At 44.6% G+C, this 17,119-nt stretch overlaps 2 protein-coding genes across 2 annotated transcripts; one reads left to right on the forward strand and one right to left on the reverse strand.

The window, feature by feature from the left end:
- The first annotated feature begins 273 nt into the window (after nucleotides 1–273).
- On the forward strand, nucleotides 274–1,572 carry LOC136496216 (chitinase CLP-like). Its single transcript, XM_066491894.1, has one exon. It carries the CDS (start codon nucleotides 274–276, stop codon nucleotides 1,570–1,572), a length of 1,299 nt encoding a protein of 432 aa, XP_066347991.1.
- A 5,191-nt stretch (nucleotides 1,573–6,763) lies between these two features.
- On the reverse strand, nucleotides 6,764–16,951 carry LOC136496217 (uncharacterized). The gene is made up of 7 exons (XM_066491895.1): nucleotides 16,928–16,951; nucleotides 16,693–16,781; nucleotides 16,143–16,630; nucleotides 15,866–15,897; nucleotides 15,598–15,750; nucleotides 8,474–8,794; nucleotides 6,764–7,099 (listed from the first exon to the last, which is right to left on the reverse strand). The coding sequence occupies exons 1-7, from the start codon at nucleotides 16,949–16,951 to the stop codon at nucleotides 6,764–6,766; spliced, it is 1,443 nt and encodes a 480-aa protein (XP_066347992.1).
- Between the last annotated feature and the right edge of the window lie 168 nt (nucleotides 16,952–17,119).

Consider the following 17,119-nt stretch of genomic DNA (forward strand, 5'->3'; position numbering starts at 1 on the left):
GCTACAGCCAAGCTGTGCAAGTGCGCGTGTGGCCGCCGCCTCTGCAACCCCCGTCGCCATGTCCGCGTCTTGGCTGCTCCCCCCCCCCCCCTGAAGAAGAATGCGAGCACCTCGCGGAGACAGGAGGCGAGCTCGGGGACCCTCTCCAGCTTCATTTTTTTAATCTGAACACGATAGCAATTGCATCCTATCATCAGGTAGACATCAGACGACCACACCACTCGTAGCAGCGCTCTCGGCCTCTCTCTGCCATCCTCCAGCAGCTCCAGCGCCATGGCGGCCGTCGTGGCAGCTCTGCTGCTGCTCCTATCGCCGCTCATCATGCAGAGCGCAGTTGCGAGGTCTAAGCCCCTGCCCGTCGTCGCACGCGTCATCCAGGACCGCTCCACCGGCCTATACCTCATCAGCGTCAGGAACTATGACCCAAACCCGCTCGTCCTCGACCTCACCGGCCCGCTCCTGTGGTGGCCGTGCATGGGGCAAGAAGAGAAAGAACACGCCATCCCCTACAGCTCTGGCACGTGCCGCGTCGCCAACAGGAACCACCTGCCCAACTGCCCCTACATCGACGGCGGCAGGCCGGGGTCCCCGGAGCCCAGCTGCAACTGCACAACCTACCCCTACAACCCCGTCAACAGCAAGTGCGGCAGCGGTGGGCTCACCTGGGAGTGGCTGTCGGCGAACGCCACGGACGGGCGGCGCCCGCTGTACCCGGTGTCGTTCCACGCCGTGGCGTTGTGCACGCCAGATGAGCTCCCCTCCTCGTCGTTCCCCAACCTCTTCCAGGCGCAGGGGCCGTGCAGCCCGAGGGGAAACCTGTATTCCGGCGTGGCGGGGCTGTCGCGGTTGCCGCTCTCGCTGCCGTCACAGGTCGCGGCGGGGCTCAAGGTGTCCAGCAAGTTCGCGCTCTGCCTCCCGCACATGGCCATCTTCGGCGGCGGGCCCGTCCACATCCCGGGCTCGGCCGACGACGTCGAGACGGTGACCTACCACCTGAGCCGCACCCGCCTCCTCTGGAACCCGAGGAACAACGCCTACTACATGGACGTCGCGGGCATTGCCGTGAACAGCGCGCGTGTGGCCTTACCGGATGGCGCCCTCGCCCTCTCCAGCCAGGGCCAGAGCGGCGTCGCGCTGAGATCGGTGACGTCCTACACGGCGCTGCGCCCGAACATCTACCGCGCGGTGCTCGCGGCGTTCGACGCGGCCACGGCCGGCCTCCCGCGCGTTTCTCAGGTGCCCAAGCCGCTGGAGCGCTGCTTCAACCTGACCGTGATGAACCAGATGGGGACGTGGACCGGCTCCCTACCCGTGGCCGTCGACCTGATGCTGGCCAACAAGAAGAACTGGACGTTCACCAGCCTGAGCGCGATGCATGAGGTCGTCCTGCAGACGTTGTGCTTCGCCTTCGTGGAGATGGGGGCGGGGGCCGCGGCGGCGTACGCGGTGCCAGACTCTCCGGCGGTGGTCGTCGGAGGCCACCACATGGAGAACAACCTGCTGGAGTTCAACCTCAAGATGGGGGTGCTGCACGGGGTCTGTGGCCGAGAGGGAGGTTGGAGAAAGGCCTGACAGGCGGGGCCCGCAAAGAGAGGGAGGGGGATGACAGGTGGTCTCAACCTGGCGGTGAGAGGAAAAGACCCGACAGGCGGGGTCGTGGTGGGTTTACTATGCAGAAACCACGGTCGAATGGACACGAGGGCCAATTTTAAACGGTATTGAGAGTTAAGGGACTGCGCGTGTCTGGTTTTGGAGTTAGAGGGCTAGAAATAAACTGCAGCCATAGTTGGAGGGCCAAAAATAGACTTTTTCCAACAGATAAGGGCTCAAAGTTGACCATTGATGTAGTCCTATCCTAATCGAAAAGTCTTTCGTGTCTCCATCACTTGTTCGAACACTAGTCATAGCATTGTTGTACATGTCCTTAATGAGCCCAACGTACTTCGTTGGGACTTTATGTTTGTCCAAAGCCCACCACATAATATTTCTTGGTATTTTATCATAAGCCTTCTCCAAGTTAATAAAAACCATGTGTAGGTCCTTCTTCTTCTTCCGATACGACTCCATAACTTGTCTTATTAAGAAAATGGCTTCCATGGTTGACCTTCCGGGCATGAAACTAATTTGGTTCATAGAGACCCACGTTATTGCTCTCAAGCGATGCTCGATAACTCTCTCCCATAGCTTTATAGTGTGGCTCATCAACTTAATTCCTCAGTAATTAATACAACTTTGAATATCCCCTTTATTCTTGTAGATCGGTACCAATATACTTCTCCTCCACTCGTCAGGCATCTTGTTCGATCGAAAAATATGGTTGAACAGCTTGGTTAGCCATATTATAGCTATGTCCTCGAGACATCTCCACACCTCGATTGGGATATCATCCGGTCCCATCGTCTTACCTCATTTCATCCTTTTGAACGTCTCTCTGACCTCATATTCTTGGATTCTCTGCACAAAGCGCCTGTTGGTGTCATCAAAAGAGTCATCCAACTGAAAGGTTGTGTCCGTATTCTCACTATTAAATAATTTGTCAAAATACTTTTGTCATCGATGTCGGATCTCATACTCCTTCACCAAGAGATGCTCCCTTTCATCCTTAATGCACTTAACTTGGTTGAAGTCCCTTGTCTTTCTCTCATGAACCCTAGCCATCCTATAAATATCCTTCTCTCCTTCCTTCGTACTCAAATGTTGGTAAAGATCCTCGTACGCTCTACCCTTTGCTACACTTACAGCTTGCTTTGCAGTCTTCTTTGCCACCTTGCACTTCTCTATGTTGTCCACACTCCTATCATGGTACAAGCATCTATAGCATTCTTTCTTCTCTTTAATAGCCCTTTGGACTTTCTCATTCCACTACTAAGTATCTTTAGCCTCGCCTCCACTTCCTTTGGTTACTCCACACACCTCTGAGGCCACCTTTCGAATGTTGGTTGCCATCTTCTCTCACATGTTGTTTATGTCCTCTTCTTCCTTCCAAGAGCCCTCTTTGATAACTCTTTCCCTGAATACCCCTGACGTCTCCCCTTTTAGTTTCCACCATTTTGTTCTTTCAATCTTAGCTTGTTTATCCCTACGGGCACGCACCTAAAAACGAAAGTCTGCCACCAAAAGCTTATGTTGAGAAACAACACACTCCCCTGGTATCAACTTGCAACCCAAGCATGCTCGTTTGTCCTTTCTTCTTGCAAGGACAAAGTCAATCTGGCTAGAGTGTTATCCGCTACTGAAGGTCACTAAATGAGATTCTCTCTTTCTAAAGAAAGTGTTGGCTATCATCAAGTCAAAAGCTACCGCAAAGTCTAGAACTTTCTCCCCTCCCTGATTCCTACTGCCATACCCAAAACCTCCATGAACTGCCTTGAAACCTACGCTTGTAGTACCTATATGCCCATTAAGATCTCCTCCTATAAAAAGCTTCTCACTACTAGGTACAACTCTAATCAGGCATTCTAAGTCTTCTCAGAACTGTCTCTTAGCACTCTCGTCGAGGCTTACTTGGGGGGGGCATACGCACTAATTGTGTTCAAGACAATATCACCAACGACAAGCTTGACTAAGATAATCCTATCTCCTTGCCTTCTCACTCCCACCACACCATTCTTGAGGCTCTTATCAATCAAAACTCGTACTCCATTTCTATTCGTGACTGTCCCTGTGTACCAAAGCTTGAAACCTATATTGTCCACCTCCTTCGCCTTCTGACCCTTCTATTTAGTCTCTTGAACGTATAATATATTTACACCCTCCTAGTCACGGTATCAACTAATTCTCTTAACTTACCTGTAAGCGACCCTACATTCCAACTACCTAAATGGATCCTAGTTGGTTCGACTAGCTTCCTTACCTTTCGCACCTATCGACTCAGATGTGAAGACCCTTTCTCATTTTTTACTACACCCGGGCGCTGATGTAGCGCGCCACTAAGGAAGTGACGACCCGATCCTTGCTCACTTGACACCATGCCCAGATCATGACACGGCGCATCACCAAGGGGGTGCCGACCCGACCCTTGCCGATTTAACACCATACCTGGGTTCTGATATGGCGCGTCGCTAAGAGGGTTACGCCCCAACGGTTTTCTTTCAGGTTTCATCTCCATTAGAATGGATAGATTTAACATTGGCTCACCACGCCTATCACAACCCTCCTCCTTTACCAGGGCTTGGGACCTGCTATGTTGAGACAACATAGGCGGAGTTGTTGAAACATACAGATGCAACATAGAAAAAAAGATAGATGAAACACTTGAAATAAGCGTCGGAAACACTTGCGAAAACGCCTGAAAACACTTGAAAAACATTGCAAAACATATGCAACATCCAGATGAAACACTTGCAACATGCGTATAAAACACCTGAAATATTTGAAACATATGCTTACAACATGCATGTATATGCAACATCAAGATCTACTTTGGCAACATCGAGATAAAACACTTGCAACATACGTCTGGAACAGATGCAACATTTGGAACATACGTGTATAGCCATTACAACATGTGCAACATCCCGATTTACTTTTGCAACATTGATATGCAAAACTTGCAACATACCTCTGAAATATCTGAAACACTTGAAACATATTATTGCAACATGTGCTTTCAACGTAGCATCTACTTGCTACTTGGATGAATGGAGGCTCGTCGACGCAGAGCTCGACGTCGGCGCAGAGCTCGATGCCACGAAGTGGCGCGCGGGGGAGGGGGGGGATGCCAGTAGGCGGGCGGCTGCGTGGCCTGGACGAGCAGCTATGTGACCGCCGACGAGTTGCTGCATGGCTCCCGATGATAGGGCGGGTGCGGTCCCCCGTGGTGGAGGCGACAACGCTGCCCGTGCTAGGAAGGTGAGCGGTGGGCGGGCTACGCGGTGGAGTCTTGTGGTAGAACCGCCTAAAATAACTCACTTTCGGATGTGCTTGTCTTCTATTAGACACTAAATACCCCAAGAGTGAGCTAATTTAAACAGTTCTGTCGAGCACACCCTATGGGAGAACCCAAAAATCCATATTTTTCAACAGGATCATAAATGGGAGAATAAAGCTTACAACATTTTAGCCATTTCTTATATCACTTTCCGTGCAACATCAAAGTATAATATTTATTGTTTATAACAATGGAATATAACCATGTTATCAGAGTTTCAGCGAAAATAAAATCATTTAATGACAAGTCAAACATTAACATGATGATCCGTTATATACATCATAACAGGTTATAAGTTTTTCCATTGTAAAATATTTTGGGTGGAAGTTTCAAATAAACTCTATGTCTGCAACGTTAAGGAAATCCTCGCTGAGCCCACCAGGAAGTTTCCACACACAAGTGTTAGCTCCACATGTTCCTATCACCTACAACAGGGTAGAACAAATTCTGAGTACTCAATTGTACTCCACAAGGCTTACCCGTCAGGAGGAAAGAAAAGACTCCAAGGATATGCAAGGCTATCTGGCTTGTGGGTTATTGCATCTATAGAAACATTACTAAGCGTGCATCCTTATATTCAATTTTACTAGCAATCCTCATTAGTTCATTAACTAACCATTCTATGTAAACACCTATGCTACTTTCAAGCAGGTGGTAAACAATCAGAACTATTTTATCATCTTTCATATTTTAGTTCTTACTACGGTACTAGATCGTAGCCAAGTCATAACATATCACATGGCGATTCGTGAACCAATGTATCCTAACTAGGTACCCCGAAACACACGCCCCACTTGTATCCCGGGCACAAGCAGGACCAACCCACCACTCTCCTGTCAAGGGGTCCAGGTCCCCGTCCAAACTTAGACTCTAAGCCCCCACACCTGAGTCTCGGACTCAGTGTGGTGCTTAGACCTCCACCATCCCCGCCTCCAATCAGTCGGTTCGAAAAGAGCCGGAACCTATGATAAGAGAGCAACGAGCCTTCCTGCCCCCATAAGCAAGTATGTGCTCAGGATAATAAGTCTGTGATCTGACTCGAATCCAATGCAATGGACGGTCCTTAACTGACACAGGCGGAACAAGTGCAATCCGAGCCTCGCTCGAATGCTAAATCAAGTCCAGATCCAAAGTACCATTCCGCCCAGTCTCTAATTATCATTCATATATATTCCATGTGATAGTAATATAATAACAACAATAATATATTTCCTATCTCTCGTGAGTGACAGGCAATCACTCGACTTCTACCAGAGTCCTATAGCATAGCAATCTATATGATCCTGTCATACTAGTAAAACTCATAGGATAATGATATATATATATATATATATATATATATATATATATATATATATATATATATATATATATGCAAGTGGGTTTCATTTAACTCCTTAAACTTAATGCACAAGCATAAAATAATGTGCAGAATAATAGGGGTTATGCACCGGGGCTTGTCTGGGTAAAATATAACCAAAAGTTAGCATTCCATCATGGTGACACGATCATAAAGGCATCATCTTTTTAGCTACTTCGGTCATCTGCACGATCCATCGTTGTTCCTATCAAGATTTATAGTCTCTGGTCTATGTACTTTTAAAGTGTACTCATGTTTTTCATAAAGGCCTATTTGTAAGTAACTTGTTTGATAGTAGAAGTATTTGTAATTAATTTGAAGTTATTTTTGAAGGCCTATTTTTAATTTTCTCTAAGTATTTTGGCTATTATATCAAATACTACCAAAAAAACGTACACTCAGTCGAACAAGATTCGTGACCATTTAGATAAATACGTTTAGACTCCAATCTTAATTGTAATTGGTGAGGATCTTCAGTCCGATACTTGCTTCGTAACTTGGTCCACCTCCTTGGCAGTCTGTGGATACGACGTTTGAGGATGAAACCCACAATAAGGACATGTACGACTATCAAGCAGTGATGCAACTTCTAAATTAACTGCCGCTTCCACGAGGTGCCTTATATACGCCATGAACTTTTCTTCGACTTGAAAGCCTCCCACGGCGAGGCTTCTCAGATTATAGTGCCTAAAGCCACTACATGCCTCCCAGTTTAACGAAGCATTTGCTTTCTGGTAGATTTTCCCGGCTATGACCTTGTATTCCCTGTACTCATCTTTTTCAATTGCGGAACATGTATGGTCCCACACCTGCAAGGCTGCAATGGAGATGAAATTCACACAAGCAAGCGAGAAATTAGAGTGGAGACTCGAGAGAAATTCATATATAATATATATAGGGAGAAGGTGGGTTCAGCTTGACAAGCCTTTTGTTGACGTTGGATGTGGTCCAAATCACACACTAGCAATGGCGTTGGACGCCCGGGCTGCTACGGACCGAAGAACGCAGCAAGAATGTCACTCTTTCGTGGTGAAGAACGGAGAGGTTTACAAGCAAACCACCAAAGGATAACCAACGTGCTTGCGTGACGAAGAACCGACTAATTTTTAGGCAAACTAGCAAAGAAACTGTCGAAACTCTCGCCCGGGAGGGACCCTGTCAGGGCAAGGACGTCGCCGGGTTGCCCTAGGTCGGCTAGCAAGCCTAGGGCGTCATCCTTGGTCGTCGGATCAAGAGATGAACAACATAGGGGTTGGAGGAGAGAGTAAAATGGTTGGAGTAGAGGTAGTAGATTGATTTGTTTGTCAATTGGATAGATGAGAACTCAATCGGCCATGATCCTCCCATATACATAGAGGGGGTGGTCTTATCCCAGTAGAAATCCTCTCCAAGACTTATTTTCCAAGTTTTCCACGAGTTTGAAATAGTTCGGATCAAAATCCAAAAGGCTAGATCCGAATAGGTCTTTTTATTAGGTCTGTCGGAAGTCCCGACTTGGGTCGGAACTTCCAACGTGGGGATAATCCTAGACACCCGAGCAGGTTTCTTTAGGCTTCCTGAAAGTCCCGACATATGTCGAAACTTTCGACAGTCGGAAGTCCCGACTCGGGTCAGAAGAGTCGGGACTTCCGACAACGGAACATCTTTCCAGGGGCATAACTCCTTCATCCAGACTTCGAATTAGACGTTCCATATATGTTTTTGACTATCTCGACGAGAGAAACGTAACGGTGAAGTCCATTCCATATTTTGATAACTTCACAAAATGGACATTTTTTGTTGTCAACATATGCCCCCCTGTTTTCAGGTAAATGATGCATGAACCTAAAAACACTTAATCAAACAAAATAGAACCGAACAACGACGATGCCCATCTCATTGGCTGCTCAGTGACTAAGGACAATGTATACATCGGTCATTTTTTGTTCTAAGGGCGATACATGTATCGGCCATTGTTTGGAGAGCACTTAGGCTTCTTGCCAAACACTTGGAAAATACTTTTTCAAGTATCTCTCGTTGAATGCTCTATTGATACGTTCACCTTGCAATGTCTCTAGCAGATAAGAATTACTGAATATCACTTTGATCACTTTGTAAGGACCTTCCCAATTTGGTGACCACTTGTCGAACTTGTTGCTCTTCCATCCAAATGGTAGTATGGGTTTTCACATTAATTCTCTCACTTGGAACGATTTGCTCTTGACTTTCTTGTTGTATGCCTTGGCAACTCGAGCTTTGTCTTTCTCTATTTCCTTGAGAGCTTTTAATCTTACATCAGTCACCTCATCGATAGTATCCATCATCAGATCATGATACATAACAGCAGATAGATCATTTTGTTTAGCAAGCCTATATGCATCCAAATTCACCTCGATGGGTAACACGGCCTCTTGACCATATACTAACTCAAAAGGAGTAACTTTTGTAGCACCATGCCTTGAAATACGATATGCCCATAGAGCCTCAGACAAAACTTCATGCCATCTCCTTGGATTTTTCTCAATCTTTTTTTGATAAGCTTGATCAAAGTCTTATTACTAGACTCAGTCTGGCCATTGCCTTGAGCATAGTATGGAGATGAATTGAGCAACTTGATCTTATATAATTTGACAAATTCCCTCACCTCTTTAGACACAAATGATGTCCCTTGATCTTTAGTTAATATTTGAGGGATGACGAATCTATGGATGATATGCTCAGTGTGAACTCAATTACCTCCTTGTGTGTCATATTCTTCAAAGGAACCGTCTCGGTCCACTTAGTAAAGTAATTCGTAGCAACTAGCACAAATCGATGTTCCTTTGAAGATGGGGGATGAATTTGGCCAATGAAGTCTAGCCCCCAACCATGAAAAGGCCATGGTTTGATGATAGGATAAAGCATAGCAGTAGGCACAAGCTGAATATTCTCAAACTTTTGGCACTCTTCGCAACCCTTGTAGTAACGAAAGCAATCGGCCATCATAGTAGACCAATAAAAACTGGCTCTATGCAATAACCACTTCATCTTCGGGGCCCATTGATGCGTACCATAAATGCCTTCATGGACTTCTCCCATAGCCACTCTAGCTTGATCAGATCCCAAGCACTTAAGCAACAAATCCTCGGCGGTTCTCCGACAGAGTTCATAATTATGCGATACATACTTAAAAAGCGCTCCGCCAAACACTCTTATCAACTTTAGCACTTGGATCACGTAGATATCCCAGTAAGAGAGTCCTCCAATCATCTAAATCAGCCCTAACATCACTAGAAAATACATTGGGTCAATTTGGGAGCTTCTCGGGCGAATTAATCAGACTGGTCATAGGGGAGTTGACTAAGCCAACTAGGGCAGTCGACTTAACTGACTAGGCTCCTGGCAGCAAGGGGCCGGCTGAGCCGACTCGGGCAATCGACTTAGCCGACTCGTCTGTACCTACATGGAAAAAATGTAAATTTTTATGCATCGGTTGTTCTTAAATATGAAAATTATGCCCACCGACGTCATAGCCAGATGCTTATTGAGCTAACATATTGATCTTAAAATTCTCATGTCTTGGAATATGCTGAATTTGAAATTCGACAAAAGAAGCAAGCATATCAAGGCACATATCAAGATGAGCATTAAGTGATTCTTCTAAGCATTGAAACTCACCAACTACTTGTTGTGCCACTAGCAAGGAATCACTAAAGGTTTCAACATGTCATGCCTCATGGATTGTAATATGGCCCAGCCGAATGAAAAAATTTCACATTCGGCTCAAATGTTGGTGCAAATATAATTTTAATCGGCTTGATGTCTCAAACAACACCGTTGTGAGAAATGATGATTATGCCAACACCTTGACCTTATTTGCAAGCTGATTAATCATATTGTCACATCCATGAAGTAAATCAAAATGCATATATCATGCCCCCGGGCCTAAAAGCCATCAACGTGAATTCCATGGGGGCCTTTCTAATAGCACAATGGTTGCAAACATTCATCGGCTATATTTTTATACTAAGGGCGATATCAAAATATTGGCTATATGAATTCGTCCACAAAAGTATGCATAACTGAAATAAATATTTCAGCTCTTTATCATTGATAAGCAAAATAATTTGGCAACCCTCCATAATATAAAGATCCATACCAAGGATCAAAATAAGGAGCTGAGGGATAACTATGCATACCAAGAGATGAATCCCACATAGGCATAGGCAGAGAATATGGATGATGCCATGACCAATAACTTTGATGATTTGGTGCAAACCTTTAACTTGGCAATTGCTTCTTGAATCTCCTTCTCTCTTTGGCCTTCGTTGCACCACTTGCTTTAGCATCATTCTTTTGAGATTCAATTCTTCCTTTAGGCACCCATGTCAAGCCTTTTTCTTTTAGATTCTCTACACTAAGCTTCTGTAACTTATTTTCTTGCCACTTTGGTAAACCAATTGAGCATATCGGTTTTATTTCTGTTTTGGACAGCGGCAAATCTTTCTTGATTTTAGGCACTCTCACCTTCTTTTGTTCAGATTTGACACCTACAATATCAACAGATGATTTTCCTACTTCTTTGCCATCAATAGTCAGATTTTTTAGCAATGTAATATGCTTTTCAATAGTTAAATTCAGATCTGAACTCTTCTTCTTTCGTCCATCATACTTCACGCGGTAAACTTGCTTTACCGCTTTCTTCTTTGGTTGAGCTCCAGACCGATTTTGATCAAAACGGTCTTTACAAGATGATGATCTCTCTGAATGTCTAGGAGCTATATATTCTACATATTGTGGCCTAAAATATGATGGAACATGTGCCTCCTGATCAAACCAGCCCCAAGATGAATAAGGATGAAAATATGCGGGCTATGGTCCATATGACATGGAAATTGGCTGCTCAAAAGGAGAATATGTTGCTGCTACGTGAGATCTATCTCCTTGCCAATTCTACTCTTGAGACTTATGCTTTGGAGGCAATTTTGATGATTAGACTTTCTTTGGCCGATTGGCGACATTTTCTTTTGCTATCTTTTCATATTTAGCTAGAAGTTCTTCGAAGCTAAGCTTCGGCCTTCTACTTCTTTGCTTGTCACGGCCTTTACCTCGATCAGCTTTATGGGCATCCTCCTTCTTCTTCCCATCTTGATAGACATGCTCCAGAGGAAGATCCTTAGCCGACTCCCCTTGCTCAACGGGATCAATTGGCTTTTGCTTTAGTTGGAGAGATTTTACTTGCCCTAGTGTCTTCTAAAATTGTGATAACATTGTTGTCCTCTTGAGTATCTTCAATTTGCAATTCATGAACAACAATCTTGTCTTCACTTGAGGGATCTACATCTCTCTCTTGGGCATTGGAGCCTTGAGCTTTGAATGAATCGGCTAATGCAAGCCGATTCAAAACCTGTTTGCCATCGAGACCAATTGAATCCAATTGGTCCATCTGTTGAGCTTTAGAAAATCTTAATCGTCCTTTATCATTGGCCGATTGCTCGATGAAACATATTGCAATTAAGTATTGTGATCAGAAGAATTGTGCTATTTGCAATACGTAAGCTCTTCTAAATTTTTAACAGATGGCAAAATATTGTGATCAATGATTCTAATAAAATTATTCTTGAGCAAGATATCAAAGACATGATCACAAAAAATAAAGTCAAATGTGTATTTTGATTTCTTTAGCCGATTCTTTTGTGGAGTAGGCTTTAAAGCTAGGCAAACGAATGGATCATATTTGACATCAATCCATTCGGCCACACCTTTGCAATTGCTTTTGAGAAGCTTTAACTTTGATGAACTACCACTATCGGCCTTGCCATATGGCACCATGTGTTGGCCGATAGAATCTAAATTTATTTTATCATTAATAAATAAAATGGCATTCTCAATTGGTCTTTTACAACTATTAGCAATGATATCTCTAATAGATGCTGAAATTGAAATAGTATGACCTGTTTGGAATTTGAGCAAAATATTTGCATTTTCTACCTTGTTGATCATGTTGGAGAAGTGCACGTCCTTGATTTGAATGATATTGCTCTTCACCTCTAGAGAATGATCAACAATAGGTGCCAAATCATCCGAAGACGCATCGGCGGCTGCCAGAACCAAGGAAGTCGGCTTATCTGACTGGAAGTCAGCTAGGCCAACTTGGGCACTAGCAGGCACAACAGCAGCTAGAGCAGTCGGCTTGGCCGACTGAGAAGGCGGCCTAGCCGACTCAGGGCAGGTGATAGAGGCAGTCGGCCTAGCCGACTCAGAGCAGGCAACAATCGGCTTAGCCGACTTTGAAGTTGGCTAAGCCGATTTTGAGCAGGCAGGCAGCCATCCTTTGTTGCTTGTAGGGGCTTGATCTCCGTCAATGATGCGGTAATCACTAGATAAGTATATAACCTCTTTAGCTCCTGAAAAATCAAGTCTAGCTATTTTCTTGTGCTTCTCATGGTTCTCTATAGCAAGACTTCTTTTTTGAGATGTGATTGATTTGGAAATGATATTATGTTGTTCGGTTTTTGTAGCTAAACCTTTGCTTACATCCGAATCAATTCTTTCTTTCATGCCCACTAACAATCTTCTTTTAGCCGATGATTCAACTATGATTGGCCTTTTCTCATTAGTCTTTCCAAAATATTTATAGAATTGCTCCTCTAATTGAGACCATGAACCAATAGTACATCGGGGCAAAGATGTAAACCATGCAAAGGGAATACCAGTAAGAGATAAAGGAAAATTCTGCACCCTTATATGGTCTTCTTTATCGGCCAAATCCAACTGTGAGAGATATATACTAATGTGTTCCACAATGGTCTTACTATCTTCACCACTAAATTCATAAAAATCAGGTACACACCAACCATCGGGAGTTTTCAAGTAATTATAGCATAATAGATATGGTCTATGATAAGTGGGCACCTTCCATTTAGAGGAGCAATATGGATTTTTAGTATGGGCTAAATCTTTTTTGATTCGGCTTGATTTGAGAGCAACATATAAAGCCGAATCATGAGTTTTAGCACTTGAATGCCTTGCTGAAATTTCACTAATTAGGCTATGATCATGAACAAAATACGAAGCCGAACTGTGGGCATTGATCCTTGTACAAGGTGCTGAATTTTTATTGATTTGGCTATAGTTACTAGTAACATGTGAAGCCAAATCATGAGTATTAGCACCTAAGTCCCTTGATGAATTTTTATTAATTCGGCTCGAGTTGGTTGGAACACATGATGCCGAATTATGAATAGGAACATTAGCATATGGTGCTGAATTTTGAGAGCAATTGGCTAAATAATTAGCATTGTTATAGCCAATTCTCTCATTCATCGGCATGTCTTGTGGAGAAACCACATATTGTGAACTTATAGCCAATGAATAAGGATTTACATGTTGTATGTTGCTAGTAGCATCAAAATTCGAAGAATTTATAATTGACATCAGCTCTTGACCATAATATTCATAATCATGATGTGTATTATGAGGAACATTATCAAAAGTTTCAGCCAATGCAACATATCTAGTATCATTACAGTTAGCAACACCAACATGAGAGCTCATAGAACTTGCAAAATAATTATTGGGATCATAAGATGTATTTGCAAGTTGTACCTCAGGATAATTGTAGAAGTTTTGTGATGAACCACCTTGGTACTCCATGATTTAGAACTTGACCGCCTTGCTGAATTTTTCAATAGCAAGCGCAACATGTTGCAAAATTGCAAATGAAGTCACAAGGGAGTCAAAACCAGATGCGATCGACCTTTTGGGCCAGATACAACGGTAATGGTGAGCACAAGAAGGTAGATCAATGAAGAACAGGGCTAGGGCAAAGAGATTCGACTATATAAAGTAGAGCCGAAGCAAATTCTTTCCCAACGGAGTTGTCAAAAAGTGTGTTGACGTCGGAAGCGATCTAAATCAAACATCAACAAGGGCATTGGACGCCCGGGCCGCTATGGACCGAAGAACACATCAAGAATGTCACTCTTTCATGGTGAAGAACGGAGAGGTTTACAAGCAAACCACCAAAGGATAACCAACGTGCTTGCGTGACGAAGAATCGGCTAGTTTTTAGGCAAACTAGCAAAGAAACCGTCGAAGCTCTCGCCCGGGAGGGACCCCGTCAGGGCAAGGACGTCGTCGGGTTGCCCTAGGTCGACCGACAAGCCTAGGGCGCTATCCTTGGTCGTCGGATCAAGAGATGAACATCATGGGGGGGAGAGTAAAAGGATTGGAGTAGAGGTAGTAGATTGATTTATTTATCGATTGGATAGATGAGAACTCAATCGGCCATGATCCTCTCATATATATAGAGGAGGGTGGTCTTATCCCATTAGGAAACCTCTCCAAAACTTATTTTCTAAGTTTTCCATATGTTTGGAATAGTTCGGATCGGAATCCAAACGGTTAGATCCGAAAAGGTCTTTTTATTAGGTCTGTCGGAAGTTTCGACTGTCGGACTTGTGTTGGAACTCCCGACAGTCAAAACTTTCGACCTTTGTCGGAACTCCCGACGTGGGGATAACCCCAGACACCCGAGCAGGTTTCTTCAGGCTTTCCGGAAGTCCCGACACACGTCGGAACTTCCGATAACGGAGCATCTTTCCGAGGGCATAACTCCTTCATCCGGACTCCGAATTAGAGGTTCCATATATGTTTTTTTGACCGTCTCGACAAGAGGAACGTAATGGTAAAGTCCGTTCCACATTTGGACAACTTCACAAAATGGACATTTTTTGTTGTCAACACTTTTTAGTGAAAGAACCGAAGAAAATAATCGCACCCATGGAAAATGAAGCGATACATTGTAATTAATGAACAATTTGAGGATGGATCATATTCTATATGCATGCATGGAGAAAAAACACTCATGACATGTGAATCTGGGGGTATTAGAGCATCTCTTGATAATAGATTGTTGCATTTGCTATAAACAAAAATCTACTGATGTTTTTGCTTGGATGAGTAGGAATTAATATTATTTCTTTGAACTATGGGGGTTAACTTAGTCATTCTTACAGATTGGACGTGAACCCCAAATATCTGAGCAACAAGGCTAACATTGTCCATAGAAGAAAGAACATAAAACTGAACATCAACCTATTTTTTATTATATGCAAAAAAAAAGTAGCTAGAACAACTATATTTACCCTTCCATTGCGTCAACAAATAAATGATGAATATATGTATACGTTCGGCTTACCCCATATCCGGCTTGTTCGGTTTGTTTTTTCAGCCGGAACAGTACTGCTACAGTACCAGAGCAGGAGTTGGAGCCGGTGAAGCCCGGCCAAAGAGGGCCTAAATAACGAAAAAGATTCTTTGAAAGATAATAAGGCGTTACAGATACCTGTATGTCTAGTTCCTTTAAGAGGGGTGCAGATTCTAAGAAGAACAATGTCCAAGTGAGGTCACACTCTTCATGAATGGAGTGGAGGCTCACCATCTGAAGATTCCGCAATGCAGGTGCTAATCGTTTTGAACTTTCAGGCTGAATCCAAATCTACACCAGGTGCAACATAAGAGTGAACATCTTCAACAAAAGAAACAAAGTATACATCTGAGTTTTTTTTTGTTTTTTTTTTTTTGAAAAAAGTGCAGTTTTTATCACCCCGTACCCGTTCGCATTGGAAATCCAAATCCAATTCACCTATGACCGCACTGCCAAGGAACTCACTTAGCTTGAAACTTTTGTGCCAAATCGTGCCTCTATTACTCAGGACTAGTGTCCAGAGCTGTGGAACATAGCCGAAGAACAACGGATCGTGCGAAGGAAGCCAACCCTTCCACAGAAAACGTGTGAGTCTTGGAAGCCACTTGAGCTCAACCCTTTCGAAGTTACACGAGCCAATTCTCAGCTCAGCAAGTTCAGAGTGTTATACTTGCAATTCAGACCGAATCCCGGCGTCACAGTTGTGAGGCTAAGGAACGTCAGCTTCTTGCATGTGCCGAGCACGTTAGGGGTGTCGGAACCTCCGAGCCTCACGCTGTGCAAGCTCAGGTCCGTAAGACCTGCAAATGCGCGGGGACACGCGGCGACGAAGCGCATGAACCAACTCCCGTTGACGAGCATGCCATCGTCGTCGATCCAGTCGATGTCCAGCTCCTCTGGTATGACCGTGAACTCTGCTGCGAGGATGTTATGGTTTGCTGCCATGGCGTCGTCGACGGCGCGGACGATGTCCATGGACTCGTCCCTCAGGCAGAACGTGATGCTCAGGCGGTCGATGCTGTGTCGTCCACGGTGCCGTCGTCGCAGGATGCTCTTTGTGGCCTCAACAACGGAGGCGTTGGCTCGCGCCAGGGCATCAGCAGACGGCAGTGTACCTGTGGAATCCTCCTCGTCACTGTCGTCGTCGTCGTCGTCGTCGTCGTCGTCGTCTCTAGGGTTGAAGTGTACAACGTCCAGTACGATCTCGGGACGGTGGTTCTCGCGGCGTCATGCACGCGTTGGAGCTTGTTCAGGATGAGGAGGAGGATATCGTCTGGGAGACTGCTTATCCTGTCGTCGGCCTCGTGCTTCTCAAGCTCGTCCTGTAATAATGTTGTGATGACAATGTCAGATTTGACGGATGAACATAGGCAGTAGAGATATTTGACGGCATCGGCATCGCGATGTCAGCGACGGTGTAACAGAGTCGCGGCGGCAGGCGGGGGGACAAGATTCAGTCGTCATATACCTGGGCCGCCGTAGTTTCCTCCATCTCCTTGAGTTTTCGCCTCCGATGTTATTCGTGCAGTGCTGTGGTTTCCTGAACTCCTGGTGGCCAGACACCTGACCTGATCGATCGTGGATGCCTCGGCAATGCTTTCTATTTGGATTTGGATACCTGGTGAATTCTGAACTGTTGTATCCCCTACAGGAGCCCGTT

The sequence above is a fragment of the Miscanthus floridulus genome, chromosome 12, assembly GCF_019320115.1.
Source record: "Miscanthus floridulus cultivar M001 chromosome 12, ASM1932011v1, whole genome shotgun sequence".
Taxonomy (NCBI): domain Eukaryota; kingdom Viridiplantae; phylum Streptophyta; class Magnoliopsida; order Poales; family Poaceae; genus Miscanthus; species Miscanthus floridulus.

Bases quoted from the DNA above. Each gene is read 5' to 3' on its own strand.
- LOC136496217 (XM_066491895.1), bottom strand. From the start codon at position 16,951: ATGGAGGAAACTACGGCGGCCCAG. The intron at 16,782-16,927 runs GTATATGACGAC...ACATTATTACAG, and splicing joins AGGAAACTACGGCGGCCCAG to GACGAGCTTGAGAAGCACGA. The intron at 16,631-16,692 runs GCATGACGCCGC...CTTCAACCCTAG, and splicing joins CTGAACAAGCTCCAACGCGT to AGACGACGACGACGACGACG.
- LOC136496216 (XM_066491894.1), top strand. From the start codon at position 274: ATGGCGGCCGTCGTGGCAGCTCTGCTGCTGCTCCTATCGCCGCTCATC.